Raw genomic sequence first — 19450 nt, 5'->3', positions numbered from 1 at the left:
GATAGAGAGAACAAATACTACAATAATACTTAGCTTGATATAACACTGGTTCACTTCAAGGTCAGCAAAATGATCGTCTCTGCTGCTGGTGTGCAGAACGCTACTCAAGGTAACATATAATCAGCACAGCAACCAATGAACGCTGACCACGTGTTTGGTTGCACGATGGCGGTGGATGCTAAGCAGTATCTTCAGACACACTACTACTATCACACACGTCTTCACTGCACATATACAGTATTGCCGATAGGCTATCAATTTATGTCTGGAAGGCTAAGTCCGAGCTGGCTACCGTCCGGGAGGCAGAGCTCGACCTTGGCAGCCAATATGGAGATTCGTTGCTGTAATCACGTGTTATCACAACGATTTTTGTGGTATCGAATAATGCACTTTTTATCCGTACAACGGATCGAATTTCACTTGATCGAGATGGATTAGCTCCGATCCTAAACACTGGTACTGAAATTACCCGTAACAAAAGGTTGCAATTCACAAATTGGCACTCTCCGCTTGGGGAGATTCTAACGAAGCGACCGATTTGAACGATTGTTCGATACGAACTGATCAGATTGTATTGCCAATGTTAATCTTTTACGAACATTTTATGGAAATGCAGATTATGTTTTGTTTCAATTATAGAGGTTTGAACTTTAAGGTCATTCGTCTCTTCGGGCCAGAAAAGCTTTCTGACCCTATGTGCGGGGTTGGGGATCGAACCCAGGTGGGCTGCGTGAAAGGCATCGACTAACCCATCACGATATACCCGTCCCCTATGTTTAAAGTTGATAATAAAGATACTAAGCCCCAATGGAATTGAAAATGTTTGAGTCTCATTATTTTCTGACGCATACTATAATTATAGATTGAAAAATGGATGGTGGAAGATAACGAAAAAAGAGGAACTAATGAACGTGTTACTTCCGACGAGCGAATCTAGTTAGTTTTCAATGGATATGGTAAAGAGACGGAGTCGGACAGATTACAATAATCCAACAGATACGTTGTCATATATTTATTACTAATAATTAAAACTAATCCTGTTGCTACCCGTAAAAAAATAAACCATTGATTTTACAGCATAAACGATTGATTCACAATTAGATCTATGGGTTACAATACATTTTGTTGTATCTTGAGATTTTTTTTTCATTTCCAACGATTCAGTATATTGTTTCTACGATTCACAATTGAGTTTAGTGTACACGTGGTGTTTCAAACAATATGCAAACTGTACATTTGATTGTTTCCCAAGAAAACATGTATGAGAAAATTTTATGATTTGAATTGTTAGGATACTTAACAACCTGCAGGGTTCGCCATGTAACTTTTTTTTAAACATGCAATAAAACACAAACGGTTCATCCGATTTCAAAATTTATTTTTTTCATATTAAAGTACAATCCTTCCGGATAATTGTGGAATATAATTTCATTCAAATGGCTGACGGTCGGTCCAGTTTTTTAGTACATTTTCGATTGTATGCAGCTTTATTTCAGCTATAGCTGCACAAATGTTGTCCTTCAAGGCTTGAATTGTCTCTGGCTTGTTCACATAACACTTATCTTTGAAAGCCTTCCAAAGATAATAGTCTAACGGCGTCAAATCACAGCAGCCAAACGACATCCGAATTTCGACTGATAATTCGATCTTCGAAAACTGTGCGCAGAAGATCGATCGTAGCGTTGGCTGTGTGGCACGGCCGTCTTGTTGGAACCAAATGGTGTCCAAGTCTTCCTCTTCTAGTGACGGGAAGAACCAATCGCTAATCATAGCGCGATAACGCTCGCCATTGACCGTGGCGGCGGGTCCTGCCTCATTTTCGAAGAAAAATGGCCCAATGTAGCCGCCAGACCAAAATTCGCACCAAACCGTCACTCTCTGAGGATGCATCGGCTTCTCCATGATAACTTGCGGATTTTCCGTCCCCCAGATGCGACAATTTTGCTTATTAACATACCCGCCGAGATGAAAATGTGCTTCATCCGAGAAGATGATTTTTTGGCAAAAATCTGTCAAATCAGAAGTGACAGTAAGGTTACCAATGTCGAAATAACCGCTAGTTAAAAAAAAACAATGTTAGATGGCGAACCCTGTATATATACTATTGTATAAAGCATGTTCACAATTAATTGAATAGTGTATAACAATACATTAAAATATTTTTCAATGGTCAAGCGAAATTGTGGAAGGTTTTGTAACAACAAATCGTATTGTTTTTCTACAATATTTTTTATTCGGGTAACCGAATTTTACTTAAGAAGTAGAGAAGTAGTTCAGAAATAATGTTTCACGGTGTTGCGAGACAGGTGAAAATCGAACACGTAAGAACATTGATTATATAGACGGCACATGCTAGAAAACGGTTCATAATAGCCGTAATCAGTGCGCGCAGATTGAATTCAGAGAAATGGATTAGATCGGAGATTACGAAAGTTAATAACTTGGTTTAGTTCATGTAATAATTAGTGGTAATCAATTTAATTTGAAAATTGCGTTTTTCATGTCATGGAAAAATAAATACTGACCTGGTGCCTGAACATTACTCCCTCTTCAATTAAAGATTTTGTTAATAAGGCGGCATGTTGCTCATGAACCAACGTATCAGCGGTACCGTGAACTAGTAAAAACTTTTTGTTTGCCAAATTTCCGGCTTTCATAGAAAGATCAGTATCGAGTAAAGCACGTCCGTTATCAGCGGGTTGAATAATGTATCTCTCGGTGAAAAATGAATCTAAAAAAGGCTATTTTCAAAATGGTATTTCTAACAAAATAGTGCTCTTTTACTATAATATTTGAAAGACACAATTGGATTTATAGCTGCTCCACATTTCAAAACATTATCGGTATCACTTGCTAGCATCATAGATACTATGTAGCCACCATATCCCCAACCTAAAAACGTGTTTTAAAAATACATAGGAATTACAACAATATAACAATAGCGGTACAATTCTTACCGTAGGCACAAATACGATTGACATCAACCAGTTTCAGATTATCTCGTAAGTAACTAAAAATATTTAATACTGAACGTATGCTTGAATGTGTATCTTAAATTACTCACGTTAGCACAGATAATTGGTCTTCTACTTCGATGCCAGCTCTGCCCCGGATTTGGGTCTTCAACGCTTCTCCTTGAAAGCCAGATCCTCTTGCGTCTATTTGAGCAATAATGTAAGATTGGTAACTACACAAGTACCAGTTCCAATCAAATGTATATTTTTCTGATACAAGCTGTGATTCAGGGGTTGCGTCACTGAAACGGTCAAATGTGCACTAAGTAAAAGATAACGTAATTTTAGTATCAGAAATTCATACTTACATTTGTAGTATCAGTGGAAGTAGGATATCATCATCCTCTCTAACTCCCGGTGGAAGAAATAGTTTTACTTGAGCGTTAAAGTCGTATTTTATTTCAACGCTAAATGTCATTATTTGTGGTTTGGCTAATTCTGTTAAACGCTTGCGTAAATGATTCCCGTCATTCAGAATATATATCTTTGTGCCACTCGAGGCGTCGACGATATACAAAGAGGGCGATTCCGGTCCGAGACATTCTTGAACATAAAATGTGTAATCGACATTAAAATATATTTTGTTGTACAAACAATTGTTTGGAATGCTCATTTCATTAGCCGTTTCATTGGATACTCTAAGCAAACTAAATGATCTATATGGCTCTGACTCACATGTCATGCAGTATGGCTGTAAATCTTTTGCTTCCCTAACGATTGCTTCGACACTTTTGTGCAATGAGATTTGCATGCTGTATAAATGACGTTGTCCTGGTTTTCGATGTGGTGCGGCCATAAAATATAACAAATTTCTTTGTCTATCATATCCGATAATTTCAGTAACTTCAAAAAGCCCTATAGTTAATATAATAGGCCTTTTTGTTTCCATAGGAATCAAAGCAATTTGACGAAAATGGCCATGAGATCCATCACGTACAGCAAGTCGTTTTAATATAAAAACATGACGTATTGCCTGTTTCGTGTTCGAGTTCCGGTCCATTTTTGTAGTAGTTTCTATCTTTATACTACTGTTATCAATTATTGAATTTGTAATAGGCTCGGATTGTATTGTTATGAAAACAGGTTTTTCAGAAATTAAAACCCAACCATTCTCAGCAGCTTGCTCGGTAAAAACCTGAAAAAAACGAATGTCATATATTGTTTGAAACTCATGTAATGTTGAAACTCATGTAATGATCTTACCGCATTACACACAAAGGTAGGTGCTGTGCAAAGCAAAGTGTGAGACACATTTTGATGTCTATTAGTGAATGTGATTGAGAGTTCAGATATAGATAACCATTCCATACCACCTACGTAGCTATCGTTGCTTATGAAACTAGGAATAATGATACTTTTCTGAGAAATAAATTTCAGTACACTTAGGTTTACCACGTGAACGGTTACATTTGGGTTAGGTGAATTAATCTTTGGATATCGAATACCTTTTATGTCAGGATACTGATCATTAGCTCCATACCATACGTACCTAAAATGTTTAAAAATAGTTTATATTATTTACTTAATACAAATTATTCATCCCAAATCATTCACGCGTCATTGTAAATAAATTATGGTAAAATAATGTTACGGTATTACCACAGATAACAAATATTCAGGCTCACATATGAACTGTGTGTAAACATTTGAATTCAACAAATTGTTGAATGAGCAGCCTGACGAACACTTGTAGATGTTGTTGCGATTAATTGTTGATTAAAATCTCACAAATTTATTCTATGACTATGTAATCTCTCAGGAACCCAACTTTTGAACCAAGTTCGTCGAGTACGCAAAATGTCGAAGTGTGTATGTGTGAGTGTATATAACAAAACTAAGCAATCGATTTTCTCGGAGATGGCTGGACCGATTTACACAAACATAAATTCAAATGATAGGTCTCTCGGTCCCATAGCCTGTCATTGAATTTTACCCGTATTCCAGCCAGCGACTGGCACCATTAAAGAAGCGATTATAAATACACTCTCCTACTCAATGCTTGATCGGAGAAATAGGTATAAAGCGAGAGGACTAGTGTTTTATGGACAGAGAAGATGTTTGGATAGAAGGTATCGGTCGGGTGACGGCCAGGATGTAGACCATGTTCGATGTACGTTCTACTATGTCTGTCTGGCGTTTTAGAGTGACTAAAACAAGATTCAGAGTGGCGATATGGTAGCGCGTATGCACGGAATGCATAAGAACGCAGGTTCGAGTCCTGTCTTTGAGCGTATCTTTTTCCAAAAATTCATCTTTTCTGTTAGTTTTCTTTCATTTGGCTTCTCCAATATATGTTTCCGCTCAGTCATTGCAAAAACTGAACTTAGTTATGGCGGCTTTACGTCAAACAACTAAAATTAATAAATCGCCTAGTTAAGTTGTTATAAGAGGTCTTCTTATCTAAGATGCCAGTTTGTTGATATTGCCTCCGGTAGATATTTCGAAGTCGGATGAGTTTTTTGGTGACACTGTCAATTTGAAGAGAGGAACTCGGCATATGTTGTACTGAAACCGTCCTATCACGAGCGACTGTGATTGAATGCTGGAAGGAAGATAGAGTCGCATCGATTTCCATCGAGGAATCTAGTGGTAAATCGATATTAATAAGTTGGTCGGCGATTTGTTGCAAATTGGACCCAGTCGGTGCGATAATAGTTCCTCCGAGGTTGAATAGGCACTGTTTCTGGTGAAGATCCCAACGTCAATATTACTGGAAAAAGGTCGGAAGAGAGCTCGTTGTAGACAACCGGATAGATGTCTATGGCGATGTTGCTGATGAATATATCCAAAATGGAATGAACTCCCGATCAGGAAAGTCGCGTTGGTTGAACCGGAGCGAGGATGTTGTACTGTCCAGCTTCGTAATCTTCGGCAAGTACGAGTCCGTTTCGATTCTGGCTTTTGTTTCCCCACAGCTCATGCCGTGCGTTCAGGTCCCCAGTAATAATGAATTTGTTCTGTCGTCGAGTTAGCATAGCCAGATCTCGCTTCAATGATGTACACGTATTATCTAGAAGATCTAGCAATATCGGCATTCTTCTCTTGAAGAAAGTCGCACAATTAAGTAGTTTTGCTACTAAGTGAGCAAGCATTCCAATTTATTACAACCAACTCATTATATTGCATATTCGATGATGAATTTGCCAAAGGCGGTGATTTGCAGTTTCGTAGTTTTGTTGTCATTGTTTCAAAAATGACGATCAGTTGCTCAGCAGAGAATAAGTCACCAGAGTCATCCTTGATTTTGGAGGAAGTATCTTTTTGTGATCCAGCTTCTAAATCTTTTGGATTGCTGTGAGAAAGTGGCGACAAATTTGATATATCCCTCTTCGGTGGAAGCTGAGGGAAATTAATTTCATTCTACTGTTGAACATTCCTGCGCGTTGATTGTTTACGGCACGCCTGTTGTCGAATTTTTGTGAACTCAGCACGTTTGGGACAGGATTTGCTAGTAGATGGATGGTCGCCATCACAGTTCACACATTTTACTGCGATGTCATCTAGTAGGCAATCGTTGGTATTGTGTGAATCGGCACATTTCCCGCACCGACTTTTCATGTGGCAATTCTTCGCTCCATGGCCGTAGTTCAAACAGTTCGTGCACTGTGTGACATCCCGATGTACCGGTTTACACATTCGCCATTCGATGATTATATGAAATAAAGATTTTATCGTTTTCAGTTGACTCATGGTGTTGGAGACCTTCTCCAGATGAATAAAGTACAGTTGATCTCGATACTTTCGATTGTCCGTGTTGTGTCGTTTCATTTTAAACACCATCACAGGCTTTAGTCCAGCCTCTGACAGTTCGGCTTCCATCATGTCGGGTAGTCCTCGAAGTACAACCTTTTGTCTTCTTCAGGTAACGTTCCACTGCTTTGTAGTGATTCAAAGCCGGAACAGTTATTTTGTAGCCTTCAGTACATAAACGGATTGTTGCCTGTAGTCCTTTGCTGATCAGCGTAATAAAATAATGTAAGGCGGCATCTTTTCCTTCTTCTGCAGTTCATCTTCGACATCAACTGGTAGGTCAGCGTATTTTTTTTTTTCATTAATAATATATTTAAAGGCACACTGCTAAAGCTCTAAGATGCCAAGGGTATTTTCTTATCTTGATTAACGACTAACTTAAAACTAGGGTATTATCATTAGGGTAGTGACGTATTCCGGTCGCAATGGTCGATTCTGGCAGATTCAGTTGCAGTTGCAGTTGGCGATCGGCAATGGTCGATGGATTGAATGTAATACGAGTGTCTTCCAGATGACGATTCTACGTGGGTCCGCGAGAAACACCCCCAGGCCAGGTCAGCGTATTGGTTGTTGCTCAGCAAACGGTCGTTTACATGTATATCACATGGCTTCAGACGCTTAGCATCCTTTGGATCCTTCTCGGATCTATGGCGCGTTTTAGCCATAGCGAATGATGATGATCGATTTTCGACCACGGTTCCCTTTTTATAACGTTCAGTTGAAGATATGTGCCTGACTACCACAAAATCGTCGTCATTGCGCGAAAACCCCAAGCGAAAATAAAGAGTTTTCCGCGTTGCTTTCAAATTTTGAGAAAAACTAATTTTTGAGTTCTTAATTCTCACACGTTTCAAATATTATCCTAAATTCCTGATCATATTTTTGATGAAACATTGAAAGAATTATGTTGCTGCCATTAATGTGAAATTCAGTGCCAGGGAGTGCGCGCCAAAGTGTGGCTGCTTGAGTTGAACGAATTTTCGCTCAAAGTAGATGATGTAAAACCGACAGGCATAAAGAAAACGGCGATAATGTGCAAATTAGCTTTGAAATATATTAAAATTTTTTGGAAAAAAATCGCTTAAAATACCATTTTCCTATTTTCAAAGCATCCTCGTTAAGGGAACAGTAGTCAATCATAGTTTTCGAACACCGATTACAGCTTTACAAGGCAAAAATTAGAAATTCCCAGTATACTTAGTTATAATAAATTTAATTACGAAGAGGTAAGTGTTATGAGCTGATTTTTCAAAATGGAAAATTATCACAATTTCATTTCAATTTCAATTTTATGTTGATCTGTTATGCCACCTGCAGTTCATAATTAGGCAAACCGCTCAAGTACTGACAAGGGTGAAGAGTTATAATAATAATAATAATAATAATAATAATAATAATAATAATAATGATAAGTTAAGATCCCTGATATATTCCAATAATTTTCCATTTTGTTGATTTGCTTGAAACAATCGATATTTCGAATATATATACTGGGTACTTCATTTTTTATATCGGTATGACAACATTGAATAACTTTGAGAAAAAAAAACAACCGATTTTGATAAGTGTATTTTTATTCAGTTTGGTTGCTTACAATTTGGTTTGTTTTCTATATAGCGGTGCAAACTAGAAACTCAAGAAAAATACACGTAGAAATGTGGTGAGGTTTTGAACAATTGCAGCTCAGGCAATTTTATATCAATTATTAATATTATGTCACCATTTGATTGGAAATATTTCTACGTATTGATTTGAATGTTCATAGCCATGTATTTTTAATTTTATATCATTGAAATGTTGAATAATAGCTAGCAGTGTCCTATTTTGGCTGCAAAAAATCTCCGGCATACCGGATTTCCCTACCATAGTCGACGGTTTTGAAGGAGTAAGCGAATCTACAAATAGAAGAGAAATTATAGCTAACGTTTCAGTCTTATGCGTAGCTTGCTAGAGGTAGGTTTTTGCTACACAGCAAGACAAAAAGTGCCATAAACGATTTGAAGCTTTTATTGGTATGCTCTGATCTTGTGTCATGCAAGATTGGATAAAATCTCACGTTATGCCGTTTTGCCTGAGAAATTGACAACTACCCCAGGGTAAATTTTGAGTGCATAAGACTAATTTCCTAATTTATATAAGATGAACTCGGTTGATAATGAGAAATATTTTATCGCTTCAACCGAAATCGCAAAATGGTAGTAATGGTAAAGAAACGCTATAAAAATAACTGCTTGAACTTGAACACAAGCTTGGTGAAGAGAAGCTTAAATATCGATATCCGTATCGCAAGCATGTACAAACATTTAAATGTATACATTTGTGCTATTGATGTAATTTCGTCGGCTACGAAACAAATACAAATCACGATAAATAGAGTCTATATTCGGGGTTCGCGTGTTCGGTGTTGATTCCTAATAAGGATCAATCTAAGCAGACTCTTGTGCATTAGCGGATTCAAAAGTGTGATGATCAATTGAAAATGTCAATCATTGGAAATTTTGGTTGCCTTGTTCCACATCAACGGCTCGAACAACCCCATGGGGCTGATCCTTGTAGTTTTCAAAAACAATATCAATTAAGTGTCCACCTATATTATCAATTACAGAATGACTCCTTTTTTCTGTGTTTGTCATTACCTATTCGAGCATCTCGGGTGTTATAGCTTCGATTTCGGCACGAATGTTTGCCTTGAGCTCGTCAATAGTTTGAGGCTGGTTGGCGTAAACCTTGCTTTTCAGATAACCCCAAAACAGAAGTCCGGAGGGGTCAGGTGATCTGGGTGGCCAGTCAATGTCGCCGTCATATTTTTTCCGACATACACGTTGAGTTAACACAATGGAACGACTGTTTTCGATGTAAAGTGTCACTATTCCAGCGCGTTATTTCGGTGTGAAGCGATCCATGACAGAAATCGTACTGAATTGACGTTTCCAAAACATATATGATACGATCGCTTGGTTGGTAGATGTGAAAGTTATTCAGCATTTACATACCGACATAAAAGATTGAACACTTCAACTTTTTGAAACATTTTTTAGTTTCCTTGTAACTTGACGTTTTTTGTGGTAACAAATAAGAAAACTCGTGCGGTGAAATAAACGAGAACATAAAAAAATTAACGTTATTTTTGATTTTACGAAAAATTGTATGATTTCTATTCAGTGTGTATTTTTCTAGAAAGTTCAATTGATTACCTACAACTTCTTTTTAGAACCAGTTTCTGTAGTTGCTATAGGTTTCGAGTTATAATTGATTAAAAATATTACGGCTTAAAATACATACCCCCTTTTCAAAAATTAGTCTTGAGTAAAAAAAAATTCTAATCGAGTAAAAAATAAATTTACTATACCAAACACACATGCAAAGATTAATTGAATTGAAGAGGGTCGTGCCAACCGTATTTGATCTCGTATTTACTAGAAATATCAATGTACATAATTTTGATCTCGGCGTTAGTTAACAATTCAGACATTTTTCCGAAATCAGCAAATTAATGATATAAACTTACCGAAATCTCGGTAAACAAGTTTTAGACAACCGAAATTCGGTGATTCATCAAAGTAACCATTTTTCTTCAGTGCAAAACTGAGTGATGAAAATAAGTGCATGTGTTCATATGTGAAATTAGTCTCAAATTAAAATTGAATCCGAATATAGCGATATATTTCTTATATTAAGAACAAATTTGTTCAATGTTCGAAGATTATTCGATATTACGGGATAAAGATCCTCGCAACGCTAATCCACTGCATGAAATTGATCGGGCTTCGGCATGATATATTTCTTTAAAAATTCAATGTTTTAGTGAGCCATTACTTTCGTTGTAGCCGGAATCTGATTTTCTGCGGAAGATCGAATTGTGTTCTCTACTGCAAATAACATGGTAGTACATCAATTCTACGATGTATATCTTCGGTAATATTTTCCTCATGGGACATATTTTTTTCTTATTTTACATTTCCTTGAGTATTAGTTCAACAGCCAGCATAATGTTGAAATAAATAAATCAATGATAATGTTTATTTTATATTTAAAATTTTATTTTCATTTTTTGCTTAAAATCTCGGCATTATAGTTTTCTAGAAATCGAAAATCTCGGTGAAAGCAAAATATCGAGAATTTCAGTTGTTTTAATGTTTGACGAGATAATTACCGGCTGTTCAAATCGCTGCAAAGTGTACACAATAAACAAAACCGGTCATAATAAACAAAACACTACCCTGTCGTATACCAAATGAATTTCCTGGGAAACTCGAAACAACATAATTAAATACAGTTCACTGGGTTCTCTCAAAAATAAAGCTATCAAACCACTGCTATTCCTCCGATACCAAAGCGTTGTAGTGTTTGTAATAATATAGGTCTAGAGCAGGGCCGTAGCTATCATAGGGCAGGTAGGGCGGTGTACCAAAGCCCACAACGGGAAAGGGTCCCGAAGGGGGTCATGAAAATACTTCAAATTGAACATTTTTCTATAGACAACCCTAGATATACTTTGAAATTTGAAAACATTTTTCCATATGAGGAGCCCCAAATTCACTTGTGGCCCCAGAGCCCCTAGGCTCTAGCTACGGCCCTGGTCTAGAGATTATTTCGAAAGCGTGCTTGAGATTTCAAAAATGTGCAAAACTTTTTTATGTTGAAAGCAGCACCGCTTTTACGTATTAATTGGCCCGAAGGCAAAATTTATTTGTGTCCCCTTACTAACTAAATTTTTTTTTGCTCTGCGGGTCCCGCCAAGAGCCCCCAAGCTCGTGAGCCCGGGGGTAAGTGCCCCCACTGCCCCTCTGTAAAAGCAGCCCTGGTAGAAAGTAATTTCACAGAGAACAGACATCCAAGTAGAAATTTCAATTTATGTAAGAAATTTAACGGTTTTTTAAGAATGCAATCACCAAGTAGCAATTCTCCTGTAGAGACGCTTTGAGGAGCTTAGTGATCCCTTATCCATACAATGGTAGTTCATGCTGGTAAAGTCGTGCTTTACACAGCTTTTTTGAAAAAATTTGTGCTAGCGTGGATCTCTGTTCTATGTGGTTTTTCTAATGCAAAAACACTTACTGATATCGGTGCACATTCGAAACATTGAATGCCAAGTACGATAAATACTGTCCATCAGGCGAGAACTGTAGCGTAGAACTTCTCAATTCTGCAACATGAGAATACAACCAGTCTGGTATACCATTCATCATCATGTCGTTTGCACCTGTTGAATAAAACAGCGAATTAATATATATATATATATATATATATATATATATATATATATATATATATATATATATATATATATATATATATATATATATATATATATATATATATATATATATATATATATATATATATATATATATATATATATATATATATATATATATATATATATATATATATATATATATATATATATATATATATATATATATACGATCTCTAAGAATTGCGTAATATTTAGAAGAATCATTTATTTCCATTAATATATTAGAATTAGAGTTAAGCCGGCTCTTTTTTAGCAAATAAAATCTAGAGCCGTGTCATATAATATTCATTAAAAAAGGGTAAAACATTTTTTCGGATCGCTATGTTTTTTTATTTCGTAATTTTATTTTTGTCTTCGAATTAAAAAAATAATATTGCACAGACTTTATTTTAATCTAACCTTGTACAGCTTTACTTTACAGACAGTTTTAACATACTTCAAATATTTCTCTTCTGTAGGAACTCCTAAGTCAAGGTGTATTTCCGTGCCGATGACTTCATGGCTGCAGGAGGTTAAATAATGCAGTCGTGAACGGAATATCTTGGGGTTTTCAGTCGTGAACGGAATATCTTGGGGTTTTCCCTTACTGTGTATGTGAAGCTCCGGCACAGCGGACGACTTCTTTCTTCGCAACTCGTGGGATTAAAATGATTAAAACATTTTTAAAAATCCTTACATGGTTCGCTATAGGTGATTATAAGCCAATATATTTGGTTTCTTCTAGTTGATGTACGATAAATGCTGGAGATGGAGTGTTCATTACTCTAATTGATAATGGTTAGAGTAGCACAAATCAATCTCCAGCATAAAAGTACAGCAACTATAAATCTATCTAGACTTCTGCAAGAAGGTAAAGCTTCTATAGCTTTGGTTCAAGAACCATATTTTCAAAAGAGAAACTTCTACGTTGGAAAATTGTTAAACCCAGGCTTTGTTGCCTTCAACAAGAACGGTATGACTAATCCACGTGAAATGCATCGAGCATGCATACTTGCAAATAGTGCTCTCGATGTTTCTCTCATATCGGAGCTCACAACTCGGGATATTTGTGCTGTCACAGTTGGTATGACTATTGACGGCATAGACAGAAAAAATGTCTATTGTTCGGCATATTTGCCGCAAAACGAACCTTCGCCAAACGATGACTTCAAAAAGGTTGTATCATACTGCTGCAAAAGTGATTTATCGCTTGTAATCGGCAGTGGCATAAATGCTCACCATATCATTTGGGGCAGCACAGATATAAATTTGAGAGCTTCTGATAAGATGGAATTTGTGAGCAGTACAAACCTGCACATAGTCAATACAGGAAACCGTCCAACTTTTGCGAGATCGGGAAGAGAGGAGGTTTTGGACGTAACTCTCTACTCTGATAGAATTGCGCATGAGTTGGTAAATTGGTTCGTCTCCGACGAGCTCGAACCTTTGTTGTCTGATCGTAAGTACCTCTTTTTTGATAATTCAAACGTAAAATTTGATATTATCACATATCGTAATCCCAAAACTACAAACTGGGACCTCTATGAAGAGGGCTTAGCGACTAGATTTTACGGATTCCAACCAACAATTGAAACTCCAATTGATTTGGAAAATGTTGTCGACGAGACAAACTCACTCATAGTTGCAGCATATGAAGAGGCTTGTCCACTTCGGATTGTGCGAGCTACTAGAGGAACTCCTTGGTGGAATGCTGAACTTGCTAGACTAAGGAAACTATGCAGAAGAGCTTGGAACCACCGACGCAGAGATGGGTCGGGGGCATTCGTGTCGGCTCGAAGGGCTTACAAAAATGCTCTTCGATCGTCTGAGTGAAGTGGTTGGAAAAGCCTCTGCACAAATGTCTCTAGTCTCAACGAAGCTAGCAGATTAAATAAGTTACTTTCGAAGTCTAAGGACTTTATTGTCAGTTTCTTAAGAACTTCAGATGGTGAACACTTGTCTGATGAAGGTGATGTACTTCACTATCTTTTTAACAATCACTTTCCAGGATGTATAGATCCATCACCGACAGCTCTTCCCGAGACTTTTTCAGGTAGTTACGATTCTTGGGCCCTTGCTCGAAGCGTTGTGACGATTGAATCGGTCAAGTGGGCAGTTGAGAGTTTTGCTCCGTACAAGTCTCTTGAAAAGGATGGAGTTTTCCCAGTGTTACTGCAGAAAGGGCATGATCATTTCAAACATGTTTTGAAGAAAATACTTACTTTTAGTCTTGCGACAGGATATATTCCAAGAGCCTGGCAGGAAATAATTGTCAAATTTATTCCCAAAGGCGGTCGCGACACTTATTAGGATGCGAAGAGTTTCAGGCCTATCAATCTTAGCTCATTTCTTCTTAAAACAGTGGAACGCAGAGTCGATCACTATATCAGGAATGTTAGTCTGGTCTTAAGGTTACAGGGCTTTGGAACAGTAACCCATTAGATTATGCTACCAGCCACACTCGCTTGTGGTCTCAAATGGTTACGTGGGATGAGTATTTACTCGCCTCTAGTGACATGCAGTTTTCCTTTCAAAACATTCAATGTGAGCTATCCTCTTCGTGAGGAATGGTTGTCTGATTGTCTGGAACGATAACTTGATGAACACATAGTTTGTTATACGGTTCTCTGTTGAATGGTCGTGCTGATGCTGGTGTCTACTGTCGTGAAATGAGACTAGAGTAGTCTCATTCACTTGGTTAATAATGTACTGTGTTCCAAGCAGAAATCTACGCGATTCTGTGTGGAGTACAATCGACACTTCAGCAGAGGATCTGTGGTAAACGAATTTATTTTTGTTCCGACAGTCAGGCAGCCTTAAAAGCACTCATTTCGAATGACTCACGGTCGAATCTAGCGATCGCATGTCGAACGCAAAAATAAATGGGCTGATGAGTTGGCTAGAGCTGGTGCAACGAATGATTTCGTTGGTCCTGAACCAGCTTTACCACTTGGATAAAGCACAAGATTCGTTCTTGGGTTGCATCTAAACATGCCAACTACTGGCGCTTCTACCAGATTTAAATCTGAAAATGTCAAAGTGTCTACTGTATTTCTCCAAGCATCATTGCAGTATTCTGGTCAGAGCTCTGATTGGACATTGCAAACTCAATTATCACATGGCTACTATTCAACGTGCTGAGTATTTTTCGTGTGATTTGTGTGAATGCGATTATGGTACTTCATATCATCTGATATGTAACTGTCCCGCATTGACGCAACTACGTATCCGGGTTTTTGGTTCTCCATACATGGTGGAGTCTGTGTATGCGGAGCTAAAATTAAAGGATATTTTCTCGTTTCTCACCCAATGTGGTGAGGAGTTGTAGTCAGAAGGGTTCATCTTTCTTCCTAGAGTGAGTGAATCCTTTCTGTATTCACCTTAAATAGGGTTTAGCAGATTATTTGACATCCTTTAGGGGGTACCGAATTTATTGCTCGTACATACTACGAATCGTTCTGCATTCTTCCGGGAGTGCAGAATGGTGTCGCTTTTGTAAGATCTCTAAATCCTCTCGGGGGTTGGAGGTTTTATTAACAACAGACTGTTCGAGACCTCGTAGAGGTTCAGAATTTACTTCTGCTTCCACTAAATGTGATCCCCAGCAGATTGTTCAGCATCCCTTAGAGCAAATTCAGCAGCTGCAAGATTCATATGGGTGGTCTATAATGTAGATGAAACTGAAACAAACGAATCCCTAGCAATCCGTTTTAGTTTTATTTTTTCGACCAGTTCTACTGTCAAATTTAAAACTGGTATACATTGCCGTTCTATTTTTTCTATATTTGAAACACAGATAAAACGCTGCTAGGGCTGCCAGTTTATTTTGTTATAATTTCTAGATTTAAATTTTAAAACTGACATAAATTATGCATCTAGAACTAGAACACTCCTGAATATGCCCTTAGGGGTGCAGAATTTACTTCTGCTTTTATGTGTTTTTGTGTCGTCAATTTTTCCCATCCTCCTAGTCCAACCCTTACCATTTCCTTTCAATCCTTCTCTCTTATACATCGGGAAAATGATGCTAAAAACAAATTGATGGCAAGGCACAAATCTCCAAGTATCAAGGGGAACGTGCCATTTGAGCCAATTTGTTCTGATTATTGAACATACTTCAAATATTTCTCTTGTTGTGTAGCTATTACATTTTGTGATGATAGGAGAGAAAACTTGTAATTTCACTAAATCCATTATTAAAGGGTTAACTTGACACCATTGTTTATGTTACTACTACATACTAGTTTTTATGTTTATTTATTTATTTATTTATTTATTTATTTATTTATTTATTTATTTATTTATTTATTTATTTATTTATTTATTTATTTTTAATTCATCCGACAGTAAAAGGTCTTAATGAATATGATGTAGTCAAGTTATAAAAATGTGGATCGTAACACTTTCTGTGCAAATTTATGTGTAGGTTCGCCGAAATCGAAGAGGTGTTCAACAGTCCCAAATGTTCTGATGCATGCTGTTATCGGTTCATAGAATCCAAACGTCGTTCGGTGAAATCTCGGTTGAAGTAAACCAGTAGAACGTAGCGATCGTTGTGAAGCACGGAAGTCAAGACTAGATAAGAGCTTCGGAGAATCAATATCGCCGTTGAGTATTTTTGCAAAAAAAATTGCTTGCTTAATTTTTCTGCGCCGATCCAGTGAGTCCATACCAATCAGACGACAGCGATCGGGATACGGTGGAAGATCATGCGGATGTTGCCAGGGAAGGTTTCTTAGAGCAAGTCGAACAAATCTTTTCTGCACGCGTTCAATTCGTAAACTCCAAGCTAGCTGATACGGACTCCAAACTATGCTAGCATTTTCGAGTATAGGCCGAACTAGCGAGCAATATAACGCCTTCAAACAGTGAGGATCTTTAAAATCCCGTCCGATTTTAGCGATAAAACCTAATTGTCGAGTCGCTTTTGTAATTAGTGCAGAACGATGCATATTAAAAGTAAGTTTAGAATCCAACAAAACACCAAGGTCATTAACACGATCAACTCTTTGAAGCGTTTGTCCGTCAATTTTATAGTCGAAATGTAATGGATTCAATATTCGGTGGAATGTTATGACCTGACATTTTGCAATGCTGACTATAAGCCAGTTCCTTCGACACCAGGTAACGGAACTACACATGAGAAACAAACAAACTTAAAAATACCTGTTTTTAAAAGCTTTTGCCTAGTAGATTCTAGTTAGACGTTATGATCTACCTGTACAAAACTTTTTGATACATTCCGACGACCAAACAAAGTAAAAGAAATAATTGTGCAGAAAAATATTATGAATTTTACAGGTAACATAATTCTATAAACGATACAATTCATAAATACTTAACTTGTCAAGTGACGCAAAATTCCTTTCGTACAGAATTTTACTGATTCCGAGTGTAATTTGCATTCGGCTACCAAGTGCCGCTGTATGGATTTATATGTATTAATTATTCATAAAGCAAATATGTGATTTTGTGGATTCGTTGATTAGCAGCGTGCTTTGTGATCTAATGTTTCTTGGTTCAAGCCGCGCTGTAGCTATCGATCATTTATTGTTTTTTTTTTATTCGATTACTAACCATGAAATTTTCAAATCTCATAATTTTACATGTTCTTGAATATGAGTTGGCCTGGGTTGGCGGTTCAATGCATGGGGCACTGGTCTTACAAACCAGTTATCATATGTTCGAACCCCGACCTGGAAGGATTCGTTGTGTCAGTAGGATCGTAGCACCAGCCATGCAATGGTTCTGTACACTAAGAATCGGCTGCGAAGTCTGTTGAAACAGAAGGTCAAATTCTGGAATGTAATATCAAGGCTTTGCTTGAATATGAGTTTCTGTGAAATATGATGTTCCATTTATGTGCATCTTATAAGATGAAAAATCAAAAGATTTTTTCAAACTGTGTATACACTGTACAGTAAGAGTTTAAGAATTAAGAGTAAACCAAGTTTCCTGGTGTTAGAAATTTGTGCATTACATACTTCATGTTTGATACGCATATCATAGATCTACACCCCACACCACCACAAAAAGGAAGATGGTACAATTTCTCGCACTTGCAATGGGTAGTATGGATATGAATGAAAACAATCAAAGTAAATTTTTAAGTTATGAAGATGAAGGTTTTAGGCAACAATGGTCGTAGATCTTGTTCTGAAGAAAAAATAATATTGTAGACTATTTCGTAGAAAAAATATTGGTAAATTTGGCAACGTTTCGCGTTCAGAATAATTTGACAAGAAAGGTACTGCTACTATCTGATAACTTTGGTGGTATGATACTTTTTCCATTACAGCATGAGGCACTTATACTCATGTGATGCAATCGGTACTACTACTGCTGATTCCACAGAATTTATATGTTCAGTGCAACCAGTTTATCAAACACGAGTTTACAATTTAATTTCAAACATTGTATTTTTTAAATAATAATTTAAAAAATTTAAAGCATTGTTTCATATTGAAATATTAGTTTTGATCAATATTTTGTCGATGTTTGATGAAAAATTGCATACAGTCTTATGCCGTTTTTCATTGAAAAACACTGGTGGCGTGGATTGCTCTGATTTTGCACTTTCGAGCAGAAATGCAATATTTTGACGGTGTTTCATTGCCATTTCTGCTCGAAAGTGCAAAACCAGAGCAATCCACGCCACCAATGTTTCTCAATGAAAAACGCCATTAGTTTTTGATTGATGATGATGATGATGATGATGATGATGATCCCACCTCATACCCCTACAAAGGTGTGAGCTGAACGAGTTATTTAATGTCGTTTTTGCTTGATGCCAAACTGGGTGGGGTTTCCACTCTAACTGCTGTCAAACCGTTTGTTTGAAGCCAGTTTCGAATCTAGGGTTTGTGCTCAAACCCTCGTTACTAAGTGCGAAATCAAAACAGTTTCGTGAAAAGTGTTTGTTTGATGAAACTACCCTGGGCCAGTTTCAGTTTTCTCAAGCGAAAACGACCTAAGTGATAATTAATATTATTACATACTTTAACCAGTAATCAAAAATCGAAACGAGCTGGTTAACTTAGCAGGCATAGATTTTCCTTCAATAGAACATCTGAATAACAAGAAATTACTATACTATATTAGAGCAAATTCAGCAGCTGCAAGATTCATATGAGTGGTCTATAATGTAAATGAAACTGAAACAAACGTATCCCAGAAATCCGTTTTAGTTTTATTTATTCGACCAGTTCTACTGTCAAATTTAAAACTGGTATACTCTGCCGTTCTATTTTTTCTATATTTGAAACACAGATAAAACGCTGCTGGGGCTGCCAGTTTATTTTGTTATAATTTCTAGATTTAAATTTTAAAACTGGCATAAATTATGCATCTAGAACTAGAACACTCCTGAATATGCCCTTAGGGCATATTCAGTAGTGTTTTAGTTCTAGATGTATAATTTATGCCAGTTACAAAATTTAAATCTGGA

General features: G+C 37.0%; 1 protein-coding gene across 2 annotated transcripts in view; it reads right to left on the bottom strand.

The window, feature by feature from the left end:
* The window catches only part of LOC131440695 (inactive dipeptidyl peptidase 10), a 176944-nt gene that overhangs the window by 47533 nt on the left and 109961 nt on the right, over positions 1-19450 (bottom strand). For both annotated transcript variants that reach the window (XM_058612207.1, XM_058612208.1), the window contains 7 exons: positions 11823-11967; positions 4218-4503; positions 3323-4149; positions 3065-3256; positions 2958-3010; positions 2785-2892; positions 2526-2731 (listed from right to left, as the gene is read on the bottom strand). In XM_058612207.1, coding sequence (XP_058468190.1) covers positions 2526-2731; positions 2785-2892; positions 2958-3010; positions 3065-3256; positions 3323-4149; positions 4218-4503; positions 11823-11967 — 1817 coding nt within the window. The remainder of the gene's footprint in view (positions 1-2525; positions 2732-2784; positions 2893-2957; positions 3011-3064; positions 3257-3322; positions 4150-4217; positions 4504-11822; positions 11968-19450) is intronic.

This window comes from Malaya genurostris, chromosome 1 (assembly GCF_030247185.1).
Source record: "Malaya genurostris strain Urasoe2022 chromosome 1, Malgen_1.1, whole genome shotgun sequence".
Classification (NCBI taxonomy): domain Eukaryota; kingdom Metazoa; phylum Arthropoda; class Insecta; order Diptera; family Culicidae; genus Malaya; species Malaya genurostris.
The sequence above is the reverse complement of the archived record's forward strand: the minus strand, read 5'-3'. Positions and strand labels throughout refer to the sequence as shown.